Genomic DNA, 23,580 nt, shown 5'->3' with positions numbered 1-23,580 from the left:
ACCACCCAAATTACTCTTTGTCTTAATTACATGTACTTCCATAATTAGACCCTGTTGACAAATTATTTTCATGTAGCTATTTTTTTCCCAATGGAAATCCAGTGCTTCAAATACAATGCAGAGGGGGTTATTTTATTTATTTATGATAAATATATCATTAATTTTTTCTCTCGAATTGGTACTCTCATTGCTGTTCATTCACAATGTAAAAGTGAAAAAAGGCGCTATACCCATCTAAATAAGTGTCTTTAAAAAAATCACCCTTCTACAATAAAAGTAATTTTACAGTGATTATCCCAAAATTGATAAATCATATTGGTATGAGATAATACGTAAAGATATATCAATAATATTCATATTTTTTTAATTTTAAAAGATTAAATGATAGTAAAATAACTTTTTGTGAACAAACTGCAAATCGCCACTTATCAAAAAACTTCAGAATAGATGATGAGACATTTTATAGCTGCAATCGTAACTTCTAGTGTCTTTCCGAGAAGCGAAATCGTTTTCCGATCTTTGCCGAAAAGATCAAAGAAGATGAGATTTGGACTTTTCGTTTTGTGCAATAATGAAGGACGTAGCAATCGCAAAAGTAATCAAGGGCAGATAATTACGAAAAAGATGGACGTGTGCAGGTGGCAGATTTCGTGGATTGTTGGATTATTGCTGTTTTTATCATATGTTATTGGAGATTTCGACAAAAGAGATTATCTAAAGAGAGAACATACTCTTGTTAAACCGTATTCAGGTTAATTATTTTTGTTCATCGTCAAAAGCTATTAAACATTAACTATACTATGTCAGAGAGTAGTTTGAATAGTTTTTACTCAATTAAATGTTATCATGTTTGATGACTCAGTTAAATGTTCAGTAGCTCTATAACTCAATAAGTCTACAAATGATATAAGTTTATGCTTCCCGTGCTTCGATTCAGCTTACGTTTAAAAAAAAATGGTTTCCAATACAATCATCCTGAAACTCGAATTTCCTCTATTAAACCCCACCCAGGCGCAGATTGATTAAATAAACAATGATAACAAATTGAAGCTACTTTTACATTGAATGCAATTAAAACAAATCAGAAAATGGTAAGAGAAATTTAAATATAAGTCTACTAAAATCGGATGTGAATAATCCTCCGGGGCCCGTGTGTCATTTCCATAAGAATTTGTGCCTCATTTAATAGTTGCTTGGTTAAACTTCTTACATTTAATTACCAATAACATACATAGAAAGGACTTCTTTTCCTTTGTATGACTTTATATTATATTCATTTCATCAATTGTTTTCATCAACCTCAGACTATTTCTCGCAAGAGGAAAACAAATGACTCTAGGACTGTAATGAATTTAGAGGGTTCTCCCTATCCACATGTTCGCCTTCGTCCGTTCGCTCTAGGACCGTTCGCTATAATTATCGTTCGCCCAAATTATTGTTTGCCCTAAACCTCGTTCGCTCCTTGTTTATTAATACTTATTAACTTTTATTAATTATTATATTCTATGTTTTTCCTTCATCAAAAAAGACGTACCTGGTATAATTGTAAGATTTTATTGCCATAAATTGTCGATAACCGTCTTCTTGTTTTTATAATGATCCGCTCGGTGTTTTTTTTAACAATTAAAGAAATTGAGACCTTAATTGGCTCATTGAGAAGCTGAGCAGATGATTATCACCTATTCTACAATGTATCTTTGAAGAATTTACGTAACGCAATCCTTTGATCTCTAAATGAGATACATAACGCCATAAGATATAAACATGTATCTTGAGTAAATTAACAGGGTATATCCTTTTTAAAGTTGTAACTGTACATGTTGTTTTTTTTAATTGTAACTTTGCAAAGACTGCTCTCTGATATATAGGTCCCTCGTCGAAAACCACAAATTTCATAATTATGATACGGTTATATTATGAGGTAAAATTTATTATAATTACAAAATAAATACATAAGAAAATTAAATTTAGTAACATTAAAAAAATAAATTAATCAATTCACAAGTTTTCGTAACGATATAATAATGCCACCGTAAGTCAAATGGTCATTATTTATAGAAGTGGTTAATTTTCATTAATTGATATATATCTTCATAATGTTTAAATTGATCAGAATACACAACAAATATATAAATTAATCCTATATAAAAATAAGGCGAACGGACCCAGTGCGAACGGCCTCAAGAGCGAACGAACCTAGGGCGAACGGAAACTAGAGCGAACGGCGTCAAGGGCGAGCGCGTTTTAGGGCGAACGAACAGCCAATCAATTTAGGGCCTATGGCGATATTTCATGTCATCTGTCATAATACAGTTTAGAAAACTTTATTTCATTCTTTTTTAGGATCAGGATTTTCTGTACCACTATGGGACTTTGTAGGAACGACAATGGTAACAAACAACTATGTGAGGCTAACACCTGATTATCAAAGTAGACAAGGAGGGATATGGAATACCATGGTAATTAAAGAGTACTACATGTATTTTCTTTTTCATAAAAAAAATTGAAACATTATTTTTTATTGAATTGAACAAAGATAACAACAATCCGAATCTGCCTTCCTACCTTCTCTGAAAAAAATGCATAATGGTACTGTAATAGAAACAATACATTTTATTTTGCATTCCTGCAGATGTTTTACATCCATGTTGAATTCAACAATGATGCACACAATAATACTTTTATCTATGATATTTTTCAGCCCTTAATGGTAAAAAATTGGGAGTTACATGTTCATTTTAAAGTACATGGCAGTGGGAAAAATCTCTTTGGAGATGGTTTTGCTGTCTGGTATGCAAGAGATAGAAATCAACTTGGTAAGTATGACCTACATTTGAATTTAATGGATAAAACAGTGAATTTATGAGAATAGAATTTGCTCACACCTTTGAATATTTTCTCTGACCTAATTTTGTAGGCCCTGTGTTTGGAAACAAGGATTTTTTTGTCGGATTGGGAATATTTTTAGATACCTACAGTAACCACAATGGACCTCATAATGTAAGCCTGAAAAATAATTAGCTTGTACTTTAGTAAACCATATCTTATCAAACACAAAAAAACATTTCTCTGATTATGTTAATATGAAGCACCCATACAATTTATATGTGAGCTTGCTTACAGTACCTAGTTGTTCCAATTTTAACAATTACTAGTAAAGGTTAATATTTTGAAAGTGTTTACTTTATTTTTCCAGCATGAACATCCATACATCTCGGCCATGGTGAACAACGGCACGTTACACTATGACCATGACAGGGACGGCACCCATACAGAGATTGCCGGCTGTGAGGCGAAGTTCCGAAACAAGGAGTACGACACCTATGTAGCCATAAGATATCAAGATGAAACTTTAAAGGTATGCCCCACTTAACAATCTACAGTATAATAATGTTATTGAAGTTTTCTCTCAAAGGACAGATTTTTTTCTGTTACAAATCTAAGACTCCCTCTTAAGGACACACGAGACATTCCTCAATTTTATATAATTTTCCTTGATATATTTTTCCTTATTTATTAATATTTGACCCTGTTACTTCCCAAAAATTCAGGGTACATTACCAGGCTATTTAAGGAGCTAGAAAAGTTAGAATTTTCCATAAAATTGCATTCAAAATGCATTTTAATGCTTATAAATAAAGTCATATTATATTTTTTTAATTGAACACTTTATATCTTAATTAAAAAAGTATCATATAACATGAAAACATAATTATGGAATTACTTAGTGGAAATCTTCCAAATTGTGGAGATAGGAAAAAATAGAAAAGTGGAAGATAGGTCGTGTCTGACCTTAACTTAAATAGCTTATTGTTTTTATCTTAGGTTTAAGACTTCCTCATAACTTTTGAAAGAAAAAAGTTGTTGAACATTTTTTAACCAGTTTGGTCATGTCCTATGAATTTATTTACTATTTCTTTTTTTTTTGTCCTGGTAGGTATCAACAGATATAGACAATGAAGGCAAGTGGAAGGAGTGCTTTATTGTCCATGGCGTCAAACTACCAATAGGATATTACATCGGTGCTACAGCTGCTACTGGGGAACTGGCTGGTGAGTCCGGATTTTGCTCTCAGAGCTCAACTTTGAACTCTTCCTGTTTTTGCTCAACCTTGCTCAACCTTATTTATTGATTGGAAAGTTTGGAAGAAGTGAAACTTTTAAAAAACTGAAAAAAGTCATTGTAACTAATTACGATTTGTTCCTAAAACTTACCAGTAACAGGGTATTATTTGAACTCGGAATAATTATTTAACTCGGAATTCAATAAAATTCTGATTTTAGCTTTAGTTGCTATAGTTATACAATAGTTTTGCAATAATGATGATGCATGGTGTAGAAGAGAGCATATGAGGGTTACATTCATTGACACACCTTATATAGTATTTTTAAAATTATCATTTCTAATTTTAAAGTCTACATGTGTATACATATACAACTATAATCATTTCAATAAAGTGTGTATGTACGAGTCATGTACTTTTATATCTATTTTTCAATTTATTTATTGGTTTTATTATTTATCATCTGTTGTTGTGTTTTTCTTTATTTACAGATTGGGGGGGGGGGGGGGTTAGTTATTTTTGGGTTCTAGTGTTTGTTGGGACATGCGCAGAAGGGTTAGTCCATGCCTGGCATGGACTAACCCTTCTGCGCATGCCTCAAATTTGCTCTTTGATCTCTTTTCTACCTGAAGTGTAAACAATTTACTTCAGGCCAATAAAATCCAATATTGTATCCGAAAACCGACGCAGTATTTAACATACGACTAAATTCTATAGGTACGGTGATAGACTTCCTTTAGCGTAATCTACAACATGTACACAGCAGACATAACGTTATGCACGTAATCACCTATTGATAAAATTCCATAATCTCCCGAATACCGTCACCTGTACTTGCACCCGCGTTGTACAACAAACTATCTCCGGTGTTGATCGCGACCATTTTATCCACAGCAGAAAATAATCACGTTAAAATCTCTTCAACGCCATATACACACAGCCATTCTCCCCAACATGTAAGACGCAGACTACAGGAATGCTATCGTCACTTTTAACTGTCTGACGTCACGCTCACACATTTTCCCGAACTTTTTTTTCACCAGCGATTTTAGCCTATAACACAGTGCTGCTACATGCGGTGTCAACTATTGAATTTGTATGCATTGTGCATTCAGTTTAGCGTTGTTGTCCCCCACCCACCCCCGGATTAGAATTTTTACTATTTGGGAATATTCCCTCTTCTTTGTATTGCATGAAAAGATATTTGGATGAACACAACCCCCCCCCCCCCCCCACCGCACACTTTCAAAAGCTATGGTACGTGCCTGCGTATGATAATGAAAAGAGTAATTATAGGCGCATATTCTTGATATATAGCAAGTACAGGTGACGGTATTCGGGAGATTATGGAATTTTATCAATAGGTGATTACGTGCATAACGTTATGTCTGCTGTGTACATGTTGTAGATTACGCTAAAGGAAGTCTATCACCGTACCTATAGAATTTAGTCGTATGTTAAATACTGCGTCGGTTTTCGGATACAATATTGGATTTTATTGGCCTGAAGTAAATTGTTTACACTTCAGGTAGAAAAGAGATCAAAGAGCAAATTTGAGGCATGCGCAGAAGGGTTAGTCCATGCCAGGCATGGACTAACCCTTCTGCGCATGTCTCAACAAACACTAGAACACAAAAATAACTAACCCCCCCCCCCCCCAATCTGTAAATAAAGAAAAACACAACAACAGATGATAAATAATAAAACCAATAAATAAATTGAAAAATAGATATAAAAGTACATGACTCGTACATACACACTTTATTGAAATGATTATACACATGTAGACTTTAAAATTAGAAATGATAATTTTAAAAATACTATATAAGGTGTGTCAATGAATGTAACCCTCATATGCTCTCTTCTACACCATGCATCATCATTATTGCAAAACTATTGTATAACTATAGCAACTAAAGCTAAAATCAGAATTTTATTGAATTCCGAGTTAAATAATTATTCCGAGTTCAAATAATACCCTGTTCAGTAATACTGAGTTTGATAATGAAAGTGGTAAAAATGAGATCATGGTAGACAGATTAGTTTAAAAGTAAATAATTCTCTGCAGTATTGTCATTTTAACTGTTTCTGACAAATTATTTACATCTTTCAGATAACCATGATATTATTTCAATGAAATTGTACGAGTTGGAGTCTTTAAAAAAGGTAAGGAGACTTAAAGGTTTACTGTATTATTCTAATGGTGACATATCATTTACATGTAGATGTAAATTATAATGTGTGTTTTACAGGAGGATGATACTGCAGCATACCATGGCTTACCCTCTGCTCAGTTCTTTGCTTCTCCTAGAGGTTTGTGTCAGGTTGTTTCAGTCTATATTCAATATGAATAACAGGACCCAGAATCACTGTAGACCTTGAAATTCTTTCATAATTTCCATCATTTATAGAATCATAATTTACCAGACTTGTATTTAAAGAATGATAAAAAAAATCTTTATTGCATAACACCATGTTACATCTGTGTTTGCTAGCCAAGATAAATGCAACTCCAGGCCTGTTTTATTATCCTAGGAACAACTGAGAATTTCATAAAAATTTGTATTATTGTTTTCATTACTTCTAACACACATTTATGATACTGATGATATAGTTCATGTATTTGCAGACCATATAGAGGATCCAAAGGGAGGCTTCACGTCTGGGAGTATGTCGGGATGGAAGGTGTTTATCATCATCATCATTGCAATAATCGGCCTAGCGGTGTGTGGCGTCGTGGGCTACGTGGTCTTCAATAAAGACGGCGGTTACAATAGTAAACGGTTCTACTAAGTCGGAACCTATAATAGTAGCTCTACCTGAAGTGCATTATTTTCCATTCTGCTTGAGGGGGTAAAATCCATCTCTGTGGTGATTTTTTATTTTGCAATACATGTAACTATATGATATCTGTTAGGTACTTTCTGTATCAAATACAAATGTTGTCGCTCGAAAAAGTAAAAATCATTGTATGGACATTCCAGTGCCAGTGTTGAAGTACAAGTTATAATATGTAAATATATGGTCGTTGTAAGCCGTAAAACATTTTGGATATTATGTATTAACATTACATATTGTACATATACATGCTGTACACCAAGCCATTTTTTCTAGTTTCTGTTGTATAATCAAAATATTGTACAATTTAGTAAAGTAGAAAGAAAAATTGAAAAACTACTTGCATTGTTTATACTAGTATGCATATACCTATATAGTTGTAATAATCAATGTACATCATACATACCTTGCATGTACATGTCCTGTATACGGGGAAATATTCGCCCCTGTTTTATTTTTGCCCCTTTCGCTCTCGTTGTCAGAGGGCAAATTTAAGACTCGGCGAACTCTTTATTACAAATAATATCTCTGTTAACACAACTGCATCTGGGCGAATTCAAGATGGGGCAAAACTGTTGGCATGTGTAAAAGGGCGAAAATAACCCTGTATACAGTATACATCCAGCAGAAGGGTTTTTTTTTTTTTTACAATGATCATGGAAATCCCCCCTTTACCTTTACAAGCAGAGTGGATGACAACTTACTTAATGAATCAGTGTATGTGACAGGAAGTGGTGCCAATAAATGTGCTTTGTTAAGTGATGAGTTCTGGGTTTAGCTTTATTTGTACTTGATGTTGGCTTCGCTTGTACCAGATATGATTTTTTGTGTGGAAAACTCAAATCTAATCTTTTTTTTGTGTGATTTCAATACTGATTGTAAAGTACACTTAATGTTTACTACACATTGCATTTCATTACGCAATCTCTCTGTGTACTGCCTTTGGTCACAAAGTCAAGTTTAAGGAGTAAAGATGGTGAAAGGATAGTAAATTTGGAATATGCATCATTCATTTTAAACTAACACAATTTTTCTTCACTAAGCACAGTTCACACCTTACTGCACTAATCATCATTACTGATTTAATTCCATGTTATGTAAATGTATATACAGGTAGTTAGGAATTTAACAAATTGCAACAACTATCTAGCCTCTGTTAAATGATATTGAATTCCACAATTATTAATCAAATTTTATCCACCTGTACATTAATTAGAGCATTTCATATTTCATCTCGCTAAAGAATTGGAACTTTGCAAAGGTTTGATATCAAGTTTTTGAAAGACCAATTTTTCATTCTCAATCAATATTCAAAATGGATCATGAACTTGTATTTAACAGATAGCTGTTTTTGATTTTCAAGAGATTAAAACCCTTTTAGGAATGTAAATTAGCTAAAAAATAAACTGTAAATTATTTTTTGTCAGAAATATTGGTAAATGTTCAATATGCATGTAGTTTTGTATTCTGCCTGCTTTTATGTTGTAGTGAAATGTTATCATGCTATGCTCAAACATACCATTTTTGTAATGCATGTATACACATGTATACAATGTATACAATGTATGTACACAGTGTATTTAAAAAAAAAGTTTAATATATACTGGCCTATAAAAAGTCAACCTAAGCTATAGTATGCATGTTTCAAGTATAGAGGGAGTTATGGTTTTTTATGTCCAATTCTATTGTTTTTAATTTGCATAAGTAATGTGAAGGAAACGAATTTGAGAAATGTACGTGTCCTATGTTTTTCTGATTTCTCTCAAATTGAATACGTGTAGGAATTAAATGAAAGTATAAATGCTTTACAAATTGTATCTATTAAAGATGTCTAATTTTATACATGAAATTTAAATGAATGAAAGAATCATATTGATTGACCTTTGTGAGAATGATTTGATGAATAAATGTTGATCGTTTTATAAGTTATCAGCGTTTCTTCACTTTATTGAGGATGGAGTTATTGCATTTGAAATTGTGTATAATAATGAAACCAATGAAGTGGAGATTTACATGTACATACAGTCGGTATACTGGTATAATGAGAAAATGGAAAGGTGGATGACATAGTCGATCTTTCTTCAAGTTTTGCATGCCATTAAATCTATAGCAAGTGTGAAATTTGACAGAGGCTATACCATATTTTTTGACAATTGTACAGAAATAATGAAGCAACTCGAGCATAAATTTTAATGAATTAAAGATATTTGAAATGCTGTTTACTTATCAGGACCAATTTGCAACTCTGTATTTATAATATGAATACAGGTACTGTAATTGAAATACAAGTACAGTATTTATTCCGCTTTCGTCCTGCATTGCAATTTTTTATTATTATATTGTATGTTGCCTTCACGCTACATTTCACACATGTATAAATGCAAGAAATATCCATAATAATTATTATAATTTCCAATACATGTACCAGAAATTGAATGAGTTTTATCTTAATTCCTTTAATTTGCTTTTATAGAAATTAAAGAAAAACCCATTTTAAGTAACAGATTTATTATACAGTAATTTTGAAAAATTAAAACAAAGTCATAATTATGTGAAATTCTACATTTGTTAAATAGATTCAGAAACTCAACAAAACAACAATTAGAAAACATATCTGGACGGAAATATATATATCAAAAAGTTCAATCATTTGAAAAAAAAATAAGAACTGAAAGTTGTTTAAAACAGAATAAATATATCACAGTCAGGTTTCTCAACTTCCTTCACAATTTCTCTTTTCTTTATCGGGGTGATAGATCCCAAATATCTAGTTTCCAAAAAATCCATTCTTATTTTTCTCCTCTGTAAAGCACCATGTGTTTACACATCCTCCAAAGAACACCTGTTTACACCTGTGCCACCATCAGATTTGGTAATCCATAGCACACCATATTGTACCAGGATCTATCCAATTGGATCTCTTTTTCGTCAGGTCTCATGTCATCGGAGCGTTCGGTCCCTTGATTCTCTGCTCCTTCTTTCTCCGGAGTTGGGGCTTTCTCGTTTTCTGTCTCTGTTTTTGGTTGCACTCTCTGATGGGGAGTGAAAAGTAAGCGAACTGACTCTCCAGTTGTTTTACCTCCCTCCAATAAATCTAAAAAAAAAAGACTCATTATTTAAATTTTGTCAATTGTAAATTTTCAATGATAAAAAAATATCAAAGATGTACATGTATGAGCACACTCTTTGAATAAAGTTTGAGAAAAAGATGTACCTTTCATAGAGACTTTGAGTCTGTTTGCATTTTCTGCCAAAGTACAGTGCCACTGATTGGCCATCAGACATTTCACTCCAGTTACACTAACTAGCATGGCAGTCTCGACAGGCTTCTCCAAGGACAAGAAGTTCTCACTGGAGAAAATACATGTAGCACAATTTTACATGGAATTGTTATGAATTTTAAAAAATACCCTAAAAAACTATTGGGTATGTCTTATCCCAAAATTCCCTATATCTTTGTTTGTGCATGCAAAACAAATTTTGTACTGTTTATTGAAATTGTGTTGTTTTGGAATATTAATATATCAATCTTGCAATATTTAGCAAGTATGGATGATACGCTTAATGAAAACTCTCGAAGTCCATAAAATGACTAACCTCTTCCTGACATCTAGTTTGGACTGCCGTGTGAAGCTCTTGCTAGTTTCCGCCAAATCCAGCAAATATATCATGGAACAGTCTAAAGGAAAAATAAATAATCGAATGATAAGAAATAAAGTTAAACAGTCCCGTACCAAACATTCTAACAAATGCTCATGAGCAGCTCATGAGAAGCACATGAGAATCTAGTAAGAAATGTATGCAAATTAGGTAGGAATTCATTTTGCTCATGTGCAGATTGTTAGTCTCTGTTAGGGAGGAAAATGCTAACCAAAATGCACATGTGCAAAAATTTGCTCACCTGATTGCTCATGAGCAAAATTCTATTCGAATTGCTCACGTAAGCAACAGGCTATACAGATACATTGACGGTAGATTTTTTTTCTAAGTTCAACTTTCTCACGTGAGCAAGAGGTTAGGAAATTGGACTTAGTCAGTATATGCAGTATCAAAGTAAAATCAAAATGAAAATTTTTTTTTCGTCCTTTAAGTTTTTCCTCACGTAAGCAATTGCAAAATTTTGTTAACAGGTACATTTTGACACCCCCTCCCCCACCCCATTTTTCTCGTGAACACCAAACTGTCAGGTTTTTTTGTTTTTTTTATGGTAACGTTATATTCTTTTTTTCCTAAATTCAATTATCACTCAACTTACTATTTAGATATGAGAATTTGACAAAACCGCTTGATATTGTGATTTTTCGTAAGCTGTTTGTTTCTACTTTTACTTTTGTTTTAATGTAAAGTTACCCGCTAGTCTGGTTCTCGCTCCCGCCCAAAACGAAGTAAATAACGCAGTGGCGGGGGAACCAGTCTAAGCTACGCGCGCGCTCATTGGTCGCTTAAATGCCAGCCGCCAATTTTCATATTCGATTCCGCCATGTTGTCTACCATCACAGATGACGGTGAAATGAATTAAAAAGGGAATTATCTGATTCTGTACGGTACTACCGGTTGATAAGGTTAAAAACTACGTTGTCAATGGGGTATTCTTCTATGGAGTGTTTTAGTGTGAAAAATTCACGGCTGAACAAAGGAAGAATCTGAATGAATGAATCGAGTGTCGACACCCCCTGCATCTTCTGTATGAGCACTTCAAGTAAGTTGAGCATTAACTTGTTCAAATATATTCTTTGAATCACTTGAATGGCAGTTAAACGTGTTTGTAATTAGAATGAATATGAAACGAAATACTGTGATCTTAGCATCTACCTTTAAAACGGGGTTGAACAATTTCCAACTGACCATCGGGCAAATACCGGTGTCTCGAATGTAAAACACACAAGTTATTTTTTTCTTTGACATTTTATCTGACAATAATTTTTGAACAAATAATTCTAACTACATTTTATATTATTATTAACACTGATTAACGATTTTATGACACGAAGAAAAGAGTTTATGTTTTTCTTGTGTAGAATCTGATAATATTAATCGTTGCAGTATTATATAATGATTTTCTTAAAAACTGCTTGAAATATGAAAACTTTTAACAATTTCACTGATATCAAATTTATTTATCTTTCCAATAGGCCTGCCCTGAGTTGCACAGACCTGAAGAAAACCATGAAAAGCTCGCTGATTTTATGAATGATGCAACAAAAAAATTGAAGACGTAATTTAAGTAATGGAGAAGTTATACATGCTGAAGTCTGGTTGTGTCCATTTGGATATTATTGTGATGTTCTGGTAGTCAGCTGTTTGTGTGGTTTACAGTTTATGTGTGAAATCAGAGAGCATGTGAGACACGAGACTGTCAAAGAAAGGACATTTGGAATGTTGGAGACGAATGCCTCGATCGATTGTAATGCAGCCAGTGTTCGTGCAGCACTTATGAACTACTTTGTATGGTTAAATTGAACTTTGCCTACTGTGAACTGTGATTTTTTTTCCAAGTCCGTCTGTGTGTTACACTGCTTTGTGTGATCAAACTGCAATACAAGTTTCAACATGCCAGCATTTATTATTGGTAAACTTTCTAAAGATTTATGTAAATGTAATGTTAAACAATGTATGAAATTGTATTTTTAAAATGACTGATGTAAATATATATTGATGATTTTAATTTCAATTTTTGTCCATTGTCTTTGAAGTGAGCAACTGTTGCACATGAGCCTCATGAGTCTCATAAGCCTCATGAGCCTCATGTGAGCAAAACTCTTGGTGAGCAGATCTATTCCTCACGTGAGCAAAAAATGCTCGTGTGCAGAATTTTTCTCACGTGAGCATTTTACCTAATTTGCATGTTAAATTGCACATAAGACTCACATGAGCAACTCACGTGAGGAAATCTTGTTAGTCCTCACGTGAGCTGCTCATGAGCAAATTGTGAGAATGTTTTGGTATGGGGTACAGCAAACATGCTAATACATGTAATGAATTCATGCTTACAGTGAAGTCAGGGTCACTTCATTAATAATTCCCTCTCATAATTACTGTAAACCAACTTTTATCCGTGTGCAAGAAATTTTTTGTGAAGTTAGTGAGAGCCTTGTTGTCGCGAATATTTCTCGTCGAGCACCAATCCTTTTTTTATCGTTTTTATAACAATACAGGTCTGGATAAGGCTTGGTCGCAAACATTAGTCGTCGTGAACCAGTTAATCGACAGTTTATCGCGAAATAAAGTCGCCGCGAATAAAAATTGGTTTACAGTATGTATAATAATTAAACCTTTTGGTTATAACAAAACTCATAATGAATCAAACATCAATGGATTTCTGTATATTAAACAAATAAGTAATTAAATTGTAACAGCTAGTACATGTTGCTTTTACGATTGAGATTACCTGGAATGTTTAGTGCTGAGAGTTTAGCTGGTGGTATGTAGTTGATAAACTTCTCCATTCCGTAGAAGATGAAAGAGCTGTTGTCTGTTAGGTAGATCTCCCACTCACCAACACTGAAAGAAACAATTTTAATTGTTCAGGATATTATTTTCCTTGTGAAAAAATGCCTCTAAATGGAGCTTACATCACAAATACTAGTACCCTTCATGTATCATTATCACTACATGTGCTGCAATTCTGTTGTTCATTTACACAGTAACATTTTCATTCTATGCTAATCTACATGTATACATGCATTATAAGCAATAGTTGTACTAAAGATGGCTGTCATTTGAACTCTGGTACAAGCACACCCACTGGGTAGAATATCAGAATAAACTAGAACTTTGTTTCAAGTAAAAGAGCCAAACCTTGGGGTGTGGTCATCTCCTGCCACTCCCAGCCAGCGGGGGGTAAACTGTTGTTCATACTCCTCCATCAGCTTGTTGAATACTTCAATTGGCTTATTCAGTTCTGAAACATTACATTTACTTTAAATTACCTGAATTTTACAATGACAACTTAACCAGCTACCTGCCAGTGTATAATTTATTTATCTTTAAGATACAAAAAAATCGATCCTTAAATTTTTTTACTCTTACAGAGAAAAAAGATCAATTTAATTCATATAAAACAAATTCTATTTAAAGTGTACAATATATAATCAAAATTAATGCTAAAATGAATTTGTTACATTATCAAAATCTAAATTCTTGATACCAACCTGTTTCAGCACAATCCAAATGTGGATCCACAAAATCTAATCCAGAGTTAAAGATACTAATGGACTGTGTTTCAATTTTACATTCTGGTATAGTTATCTTCAATACAGTACTATGTATACTTTACCAGACTGTACTCTACCCCCCCCCCCCCCCAAAAAAAAATCAATTACATACTAATAATAACAACCAAGGCACATCTAACCATTAAGTATTTGATGTGACATTTGACCCTAGATTACCCTAATACTAGCTCTCTATATATTTATCCAGCAAATGGTAGCAAAGCACATGACTCAGTGGTCATAGGTGTTTGGCCAATAACCCTATGGTTGCTGGTTTGAGTCCTGCTGTGATTACTTAATGTTGTGTGCTGTGCCCTTAGACATGGGAATTTATCTACATTCTCTCAGTCTACCTAGCTACAATGGGTACCGGCTTAAGCTGGGGGTTGACCTGCATTGGACTGGTGTCCCATCCATGGGGACTCAATATTTGATTCTCATTTACTCAACACAACAGACACCATAAAAGAGCACTGGCCTTATGAGCATTAAGACTCAGAAAAGGATTTAACTTTCAGTAGCAAAGCCACAAAGGATACATCTAAAGTTCATGGTATCTACTGTGTGATGCCAGGGCTGGAGATCTCTGTGTAATGGAATCTGCAAACAATCAAATTACCAGACTCAGTATTAATGTTGTAAATCATACATGTAATTACTAAGACTTGAATCAATCAAATTTTAAAAAAGTATTTATCTGTTTAAAAAATGATCTTGCACTTTTTATTTCATGTGATGCACCCAGCAATGAATTTTCACTATCTTTTAATCTATAAAACTTGGATAGTGACTAATAATCTTGACCTGTAACTTACAATCTTGGCCAGTGACTTACAATCTTGGCCAGTAACTTACAACCTCAGCCAGTGACTTACAATCTTGACCAGTGAGTTCCAATCTTGGTCTGTGACTTACAATCTTGGCCAGTTATGACTTACAATCGTGACTTATAACTTACAATCTTGGCCAGTGATGACTTACAATCTTGACTTATAACTTACAATCTTGGCCAGTTATGACTTACAATCTTGACTTATAACTTACAATCTTGGCCAGTGATGACTTACAATCTTGACCTGTAACTTACAATCTTGGCCAGTGACTTACAATCTTGGCCAGTGATGACTTACAATCTTGACCTGTAACTTACAACCTTGGCCAGTGACAGTGACTGTCAATCTTAACCTGTGACTTACAATCTTGACCAGTGACTTACAATCTTGGCCAGTACTAGTGACTTACGATCTTGGCCTGTTTCTTGCTGGCGTCCCTCAGGCCTGGAATCCTGGATAGAGGATTGTCCTGGTTCTTAGCTTTCTGTTTCTTCTTCTCCTCATTTTGTTGTTCTATAAAATAATCAACTTCTACAGTCAAACATTGTGAAATATATATTATATATACACTCAGTGAGCAAACATCAGTATTCCATCAAATACTGTGAATTTCATGGGAGCAAATTTTCAATGGACTTGCCAAAACTCTGCTCATCTGTTGAAATGTTATTTCATGAAAAGACAATTTCTTTACTGGAGTATTGATATTTTTGTAGGAGTTAGCATATGATCTTTGATAAATTATATCTATTGAATCTGACAATTAACATTGCATGCAATACCTTCAGGTTTATCGATAATTGTTTTCAAATGTGACCTCTTTCATGTGCAGAAATGTACAAGTGTGCATTCAATAGGTAAATCTTATGAGACTAATACTTTTCAGTAAAAAAAAAAAAAGATGTACATTTGTAAAATGAGACAGCTAGTGCTTTAAACATTTTACCAATTTAGAAATTGTTGTACCATAATAAACTCAATCTGAAGTTGTTTAAAATCCGTCATTTTTTAAAATAGTAAGATATGTACTAAAATTTAAACTAAAAGATACAATAAAAATTGAAATGAATGTATCATATATATAGTACTAAAAACATCTAACATTCAATTCTACACTAAAGAATTAATCAAGCTGTACTGCAACAGAAAGTGAACATTTTCTAAATTCTACAGCTATAAGAACATAGATATGCAAACCCAAAAGCATTGATTTTTCTTAAAAAAAACAAGTGAAGTGTACATAGATCATATAAATGTACATGATGCACAAAAAAATTCATTAATTAAAATTAAAGTACATAATTGGTACTTAAAAAATGTTGCCGAAGGTAAAAATGCTAAGGACATGAAATAAATACAACTGGTTTAATTGCATTTTAAAAATACCGGTATACTCAGTCTGTTAATTAAATTTTGACATTACTTTGCCTTTATTGATATTCTGAACCTACTTTTCTCAATCTACATAAGCTGCATCATAAAACTACATAACTGCCCTTTTTGATAAAGCAAATAAAATAATTTTATGATAAATGATTAAATCCAGCAAATCTCCAGAAGATTGAAACAATACATTTATGGAATTTATAAACCAGTCATATGCATCATGCAAACGAGAAAAGGAGAGAAGAAAAAAAATGCCCTAGAGCTGGAGTCTACAGTGACAAGGGGAGACTACCTGGCTCCACTTTTTTCCCAGCACGAGAGGAGTTAGTTGGCGTTTTACTTTCTGAAAATCCAAGCATCCATTATGATATATATATACATTGACATACATACAAAGCAAACCCAAAGCATTATGGTACACAGGTGTATAATATATACAACATTCACCAAAAAGACTCTTAATTAAATTATTTAATTAACAGAAAGGAGAATTTTAATTGAGCATTTGTGTTTTCTTCGTTGTTTTGATCTAGCAGATAATCATTTTGTATACTGCACAGATTTACAAGACTTCGGATAAGGATGTGAACTACCATCATTTGAGTTTTGAAATATTTCATCCCTCCCCAATTAAACTGCATTTAAAAAATGTAAAATAAGATATCTGACTGAGAACAAAAAGTCAAATGGCTGATATGAGATTGATAAAACTGGTCATACTCAATGTTACATTTTTTATAAAACCCTACTTTAAATTCATACCTAGTTATCTTGTCTAAGCAGGTACAAATGTGTTATTCATTAACTTCAGGATCACGTTCCTTTCAAATTTTCAAGTACATGTACACAAATCAATCTAGTCTGTTTTAATTTAGCCAAATTTCTAGGATTAATATCTAGAATAACTTTTTGTCTCTTTCTACATAAATCTGCTAGCAATATGAGAGTTATTCAATTTTTACGCATATAACTAGAATTATATTCTCTTTTTCCTTTTCAAACTTCCACAAGCTATATTAAGTTCATCCTTTTTAAGCTCTGACATTTAAAAAATTACTTATAAAATCCATGATATTTTTTCTACATCGTTACTGAAATGAGCAGTGAAAGCTAACAAGCTACTGAAAATTAAAATGAAGACCGACATTACCATTTGGTTTTTGTTTTTTACGAGTTCCTTGTAACTGAGTATCTACAGAATCATTTGAATAATTGGAATGTTAATCAACAGATAATTAACGTAATTAGTAGGATGTACATGTATTATTAAAAGATATTGTACCAATATACCCCAATACACATGTATATACATCAAAGATCCCATCCACAATAAATACATGTAGATATAACCACATTTCTACCTACCATTTGCCATATCTTTAAAAAGAATGTTTTATGTGATAAACAAATTATCAATTTGAAAATAAACTTGCAAGCATGCAACAATCATTTCTAACCACTGAAAACAAATTGACATCCCAGGATAGTGACAACAAATTGCAAATCGCTCATGAGTTGACCAAATGGAAACAGTGGATGATTTTGTAAGTATCTTGACAACAATTTATGTATACACAGTCCTACGAACAACAGACTGTAAAAAATGCAAATTTTAGTAAATGACAATGTAAATTTGAAACCAGCTCTCTCCTCACCTGTTGCTTCATCCTTATAGAATCGATGGTGGAACAGAGATAGAGAGAAGTCTCTACACATGGCGGTCACATTCTCCACCTGTAGGAATTCCAGGGCCTCCAGGGGCATGTGCATCAGCATGGAGTCCGCCAGCAGGATGACGTACTCATTGGGGGCCACCTCTATCTGTCCTTTGTTGTCCTTACCGGTGCTAGTGGGGGTCACCGCGGGGGGACTATAGCATAGATTGAAGAGAAATAAATAAGTATGTATACAGCTTTGCAGGTTCAAGTACAAAACCTTTTTACCAGTAATGCTACCTCTCTCTCTCTCTTTCTCTAATAAATTTGAGGAGTACACCTCACAAAGCTGCTAAATGGTGACCTTTTTCAAATAAGTATCTTTGATTCAACATACCATATATCCGTTTTGTTTCGTGTGTCACAAAATTTGCGAAAATTGGGAAAATGTGTAGCAATCTTAATTTGCCTCAGTCATTTTTTGCTATTGTATAACTTTCTTATAGAAAATAATACAGGATAAAATTTCTGCGGATTCAATATTTTGCGATTTAAAAGAGATCACGAAAAAAGCAAAAAATAGAACATCATAAAAATTACCGGATATACAGTATTTTGTACAGAAGTAGGTTAGCGGTTTGACATTGGACTTAAAATTCTTCAACTTACGTCAGAAGTCCCACAAGCTGTGAGGTGAGAGGTTTGAGGTAAGCCTCCATGTCTCTGAGGAGTTTCTTGAATTCATCCTGAAGTCTGGCCTCCTCTTCCTCATCCTCTGCACCATGATCATGCTGTAAACACAGAACAAACACAATGTCAACAAAATATTAATTCCTTCTCTGTCAATTATTGAAGCAAAAACCTTATATTGGAATTTTTTACTTTTTCAGCACGCATGTAGTTAATCTTTTCTGAAAAGGAGTTTGCCTCCAGAATATCAATTATAGCAATGTCCTCAAACATGTCATTCCACTCAACTTCATTTAAAGATAAATCTAACAGGCATTTATACTTTCCCCATCGTAAATATACATGTGCAAGAACCACATACGAGGGTCAATCAAAAAATACGAGGACTTTTGTCATAGTTATGTTACTTAGCGTCATATCATTACTAAATTTGGTAGACATAATTTAGCAATAGTTTGAAATAATTTGCAAGAAAAAAAGTTAATCAATTCCTTTATTTCTAAGAATTATTTAGAATCTAATCCTGCAAAAATGAGGTCACGGCGCACGGTCAAAATTTGTGTTATGTCAACAATAAACCATATAATGTTGAAAGTAATATCTCTATAAATTGGACTTAAAACCAAATAATATTGAAACCTCAAATTAAGTAAAGTCATGGTATTCTGTGTACCAAATAGTGACGGGATATATTGTTTTGTCGAACAGATATTAGTAACTAAAGACAGATAGTCCTCTTTAGAATTGACTAAAACACCGACGTCGGTGGACGTCACGGCGCAACGAGAGGTACAAACAAAATGGATTTAACTTAGGAAAAAGCCGACACAAGCTGTGAAAATGCTCAATGGTGAAAAAAATAAGTCAACAATTATTTGTAAGTTTGTGTTTAACTGTAATAAATTTTGTGGGGGTGGTGGTAATTGTGTTTTGAATATAAAACAGTCCGAAAGAGAGTAGAATATCTGTAAATATTTGGTCAAAAAATAAGTAATGTCAACCGACGTTCAGGGTTATCCTTACTGTAAACTAAGAGATACACGGTTAGAAAATAAAAACTTTGAAGAACTAACCTATGATTCTCGAACAAATGTGTGCAAAAAAAGATGTTAAGTGGTTCAGTGCAATTTTAAATTGTAAGGAGAAAGGCACGTGAGACTAAGAGTGATATAAAGATGGGGTATATCTATAAACTGTGGGTGTTTAATCTTGACGTCATGCTTTGAACGTTACCGTGCGCCGTGGTGACAAAACATGTTGTTTTTAAAAAGGGGTAACAAAAATACCGTTTCATCAAATGGACTAAAACTTCGCATATCAATAACATAAAAGTTGGTGCACAGATTGATCTGTTAAGTATGACTTTCATGAAAAATATATGATAGACAGCCACATTGTCTTCGTATTTTTTGATTGACCCTCGTAATATATCTTCCTGTTTACAAAGAAACAGTCAAACACGTAGTAATTTAGATCCCTGCAACTTAAAATTTGACAGGCTTCTTTGATTTTACTTGGTGCACTTTTATGCACAAAAATGTACTAAAAGTTTTAAGTTTTTGTATGTAATGAACCCTCCCCCTCCACCAACGACATGAGCTTCACAGAATGTACCTGTGTCTGTTTCTTGAGACTTTCGTCCAGATTTTCCAGCATCTTCTGCCTCATCATGGCCTGGGAGCGCTGGTACTCCTGCTTCAGGAGCAGGGTCTGCACACTCTGGTGGTGGTCCTTGAACTTGACCAGGAGTTCCTCCAGCAGCTGGGGACTGGTCTCTGCTCCAAACACCTTGGCCCTGTTGTGTGCTGCAATATCACCAAGCTCATGATCAATTAACCAAAACAATCATGGTCTACTTTGAACAAAAAATTGTTATCAAATCTGATATCTTATTCTCTCTCTTGAAAAATTTCTTTATCAATTTCTCTCTAGAATGAATTCTTTGCTACCAACCAATAATCTCTCTCTTGTTCACTCTCTCTCTCTTTCTCTCTCTCTCTGTTCTCTATATCATAGTAGTGAAAAGAAACCTCTCTTGCAGATTCAGAAGCACACATGCACACACCCAACACAATATAGTACTTGTCTTGTCTTTTGATTTTAATTGACTTTTGATATTTCTCATAGTGACAAACATGCTGAATACAGCACTGTATGACATGCTTACTTTGAGGTGCCTGCTGTTTAGTGTTTTTCCCACCTCCTCCTCCCAAAGCAGTGTTTTTGGGTCTGTCCAAGATAGCACCATACAAGAAGGACCTAAATGTATGAACAGTCTTCAAATTAGTTCTACATGTATTATTAAATATCAATTCAGACCTATAAAATAATCCATTCACTTTTATTACAGTTAAAGCATTTTGTCCATAAGTTCAACTACATTTAATTCTTAACATGAAATAAAAATTATATAAGCAATATATGCAATGAATTCTAATTCTATAAAGTCTTGATAATATTTCATCACTTACTTGTCTGGCGAGTGTTGGAGAAGGATGAAGTTGAAGTGAGGTGGGAAGTCCTTGAGGAGATCAAGATGATTGGTCTGAATCTCCAGATTCTTCCACGCCTGAAGTAGATATAAGCATAAGTAGGATCAACTTGTGCTTGTCTTCATAAATTTAAAGCATTTAGACAAGCATGATTGTATGGATTTAGGTACAGTAAACCAAGTGCTAAAAATATCCATGAGCAACTTTTACACTCAAATATTTATCGCCTTAGACTAGTACATGTTCATTTCTAAGAATCAAAGTACTGAAGTACTGGAGGGAGTTGATTTTATCGATTATTATTTATCTTAAAATCAACCATATGTTATTTTGTTTGGCAGGTAGTTTATAATCTCTATTTGAATTTCGCACATTTTTATAATATGGATTCTCGGACTTTTCCGACAAGAATTTCGAGAAAAGCTCTAATGAATCATGTTGTGTAATATTTAAAAATAGAATTGATTTCATCAAACTATGTATCGGTATTCGAAATATGGATCCAACCAATGATGAACTCTAGTCTCGTTCAACCAGATGCTTGGCTGTCTCCGTTAATCTCAGACAAGTAAGAGATACCAGGTCACGTGATAGCTCGTGCGACCTCTAAATATAGACTGACTCTCTGCATGTCGGAGATGTACGGAGACAGCCGATGGTTGAACGAGATTATATAGAACTCTGGCGTAGGAATACATATGACTGCAAAAAACTTCTAAATTGTTCGTACTATTTAAAATCTGACTATTTCTTAGGTATTTATAAATAAGTTTCCTTTAAAGAAAATGCTTCAGCGTACATTGCATCAAATTTATCAATTATTTTCAAGAACTAATTCTTGTCAGCGGTGATGATTTGTGCTTAGGTCCAAACACTGTTTCAGTTTCGGTTTGCCAGAGTAACTGCATAGGAGAGTTGATTAAAATTAACTCTCAAAAATGTTAAACCTCATAAAGTAATCAAAAGTTGTATGAAAATGCTTGGTACCTCAACTTAACATTTGTGGATGCAGATAATATAAGTTTACAAATTTTCAATCTTACCCTCTGCACAAAGATCAATATTATATTTATGGTTTATTTGTGCTTAATAACTATTTGCAGATCAATCAAATTTGTCAGCCTATTAAGTGGAAGTCATGCTTTGTGATTACAATGTCTGAACTCTGACCTGCCAGTTCTGGTCCAGCGACTGTAGGACGGTGTTCATCATTCCGCTGACGGACAGGTTCAAGCTGACCTCTCGGTCCAGCATCGCCTGTCTCTGGTGCAGCAGTGCAGCCAAGCGTGACGTGTATGGATCCATCTGTGCCTTGTTCAGCAGTTGTTCCAGCTCCATTGACGTGGCACAGCTCTGTTAATGGATAAATGCAAGCTCTCAATGTTATACTATCATCCATTTGATGCCATTGATTTTGTATTATGATTATAAACTAGGTATAATAAGAGATAATACCGTATAACACAATTACAACTAACATGCTAACAATGAATTACTGTTTATAGTGGGTCATTTTCATTCTCTCAGGCCTTGAAATGTACCATGTATAATGAACTTAATATATATATAATTATTGAAATATAATGAATCATTTTTACAACAAATCAAAATCATCTGTATTTGTCTCTGGCACTTGGCTTTTAGTGAGCTATACTTTATGGCTTTTGGATTTGATCACTGATTTTTATTATGATACTAAACTGGGTCCTCTCCAGACAATACTGATGTTGGGTCTGATTGTTTGTTTACCTGATGCAGGGCCAGGAAGAGGCTGGCAGACTGAGGGTCATACTGTCCGCAACACTCCACCAGCTCCAGTGAAATACTCCCCGCTATATCCTAAACATGACAAAAAAATCAACAATTGTAGAACAATATTTCAAGCATAACAATCACTAATAATTTCTGTAATATGTAAAATAAATAATAAAATTTAAAAATATTGAAAAAAACCCAGCTTTTCAATTAGTATACCAAAGAAATTTCTAGATCACACTATGAATAAATAATTTTATTTTTACAAATGTAGTTTTACCCACTTTATTATGATGTGCTGTAAAGCAAACCCAGCAAGAAATGTAATGTAATGGTATGTAAAGATTATATAAATATTCTGGAATTATTAGAATTTAGAAGGTCAATTTCCAATGATAATGGATCAGATGGATGATTTTCTAAAATAAAACACTACACAATTACACACAGTGTATTGATATTTATGGGACTTTGCAATCATAGGTAAGGGGAAAGCACCAAATAATTCTTATCTCCCCTGAAATGTAAAGACTCTACAGTGTTTTATCTCTTCACTCACAGAGTAGTGGTTCTGTAGGGCCACATTCAGTCCCTGGACCAGCACCTCAGATGCCTGGGCCAGGTAATGATGGCAAATGTCATCATGTTTCTACA

General features: G+C 33.7%; 2 protein-coding genes and 1 long non-coding RNA gene across 11 annotated transcripts in view; 2 read left to right on the top strand and 1 right to left on the bottom strand.

Moving 5' to 3' along the window:
- Window positions 1-595: 595 nt before the first annotated feature.
- On the top strand, window positions 596-8,828 carry LOC128179586 (vesicular integral-membrane protein VIP36-like). The gene is made up of 9 exons (XM_052847044.1): window positions 596-751; window positions 2,344-2,459; window positions 2,702-2,816; window positions 2,918-3,000; window positions 3,197-3,358; window positions 3,938-4,052; window positions 6,177-6,229; window positions 6,316-6,376; window positions 6,693-8,828. Exons 1-9 carry the CDS (start codon window positions 625-627, stop codon window positions 6,854-6,856), a joined length of 996 nt encoding a protein of 331 aa, XP_052703004.1. The 5' UTR covers window positions 596-624; the 3' UTR covers window positions 6,857-8,828.
- A 551-nt stretch (window positions 8,829-9,379) lies between these two features.
- LOC128179585 (cilia- and flagella-associated protein 46-like) overlaps window positions 9,380-23,580 on the bottom strand; it is a 47,198-nt gene continuing 32,997 nt past the window's right edge. For 6 of the 9 annotated variants that reach the window (XM_052847035.1, XM_052847034.1, XM_052847036.1 and 3 more), the window contains 18 exons: window positions 23,486-23,575; window positions 22,921-23,010; window positions 22,342-22,524; window positions 21,151-21,248; window positions 20,847-20,938; window positions 20,294-20,484; window positions 18,659-18,780; window positions 17,990-18,204; window positions 17,485-17,526; window positions 16,627-16,677; window positions 15,358-15,461; window positions 14,655-14,715; window positions 14,053-14,088; window positions 13,700-13,802; window positions 13,290-13,402; window positions 10,499-10,580; window positions 10,116-10,252; window positions 9,380-9,995 (listed from right to left, as the gene is read on the bottom strand). In XM_052847035.1, coding sequence (XP_052702995.1) covers window positions 9,748-9,995; window positions 10,116-10,252; window positions 10,499-10,580; window positions 13,290-13,402; window positions 13,700-13,802; window positions 14,053-14,088; window positions 14,655-14,715; window positions 15,358-15,461; window positions 16,627-16,677; window positions 17,485-17,526; window positions 17,990-18,204; window positions 18,659-18,780; window positions 20,294-20,484; window positions 20,847-20,938; window positions 21,151-21,248; window positions 22,342-22,524; window positions 22,921-23,010; window positions 23,486-23,575 — 2,058 coding nt within the window. In that variant the 3' untranslated portion in view covers window positions 9,380-9,747. The remainder of the gene's footprint in view (window positions 9,996-10,115; window positions 10,253-10,498; window positions 10,581-13,289; window positions 13,403-13,699; window positions 13,803-14,052; window positions 14,089-14,654; window positions 14,716-15,357; window positions 15,462-16,626; window positions 16,678-17,484; window positions 17,527-17,989; window positions 18,205-18,658; window positions 18,781-20,293; window positions 20,485-20,846; window positions 20,939-21,150; window positions 21,249-22,341; window positions 22,525-22,920; window positions 23,011-23,485; window positions 23,576-23,580) is intronic. The other 3 variants (XM_052847038.1, XM_052847037.1, XM_052847042.1) reach the window with 3 other exon arrangements.
- LOC128179588 (uncharacterized) lies at window positions 10,634-12,572 on the top strand. The gene is made up of 2 exons (XR_008243103.1): window positions 10,634-11,600; window positions 12,034-12,572. It is a non-coding gene; the product is annotated as an uncharacterized LOC128179588 (long non-coding RNA).

Source organism: Crassostrea angulata, chromosome 4 (genome assembly GCF_025612915.1).
Source record: "Crassostrea angulata isolate pt1a10 chromosome 4, ASM2561291v2, whole genome shotgun sequence".
NCBI lineage: Eukaryota > Metazoa > Mollusca > Bivalvia > Ostreida > Ostreidae > Magallana > Magallana angulata.
This window is presented reverse-complemented; position numbering and strand designations above follow the sequence as displayed.

Excerpts from the sequence above, each read along its gene's own strand:
- LOC128179586 (XM_052847044.1), top strand. The coding sequence starts at position 625 with ATGGACGTGTGCAGGTGGCAGATTTCGTGGATTGTTGGATTATTGCTG. Across the intron at positions 752-2,343 it reads TCTTGTTAAACCGTATTCAG|GATCAGGATTTTCTGTACCA; the intron begins GTTAATTATTTT and ends ATTCTTTTTTAG. Across the intron at positions 6,230-6,315 it reads AGTTGGAGTCTTTAAAAAAG|GAGGATGATACTGCAGCATA; the intron begins GTAAGGAGACTT and ends TGTGTTTTACAG.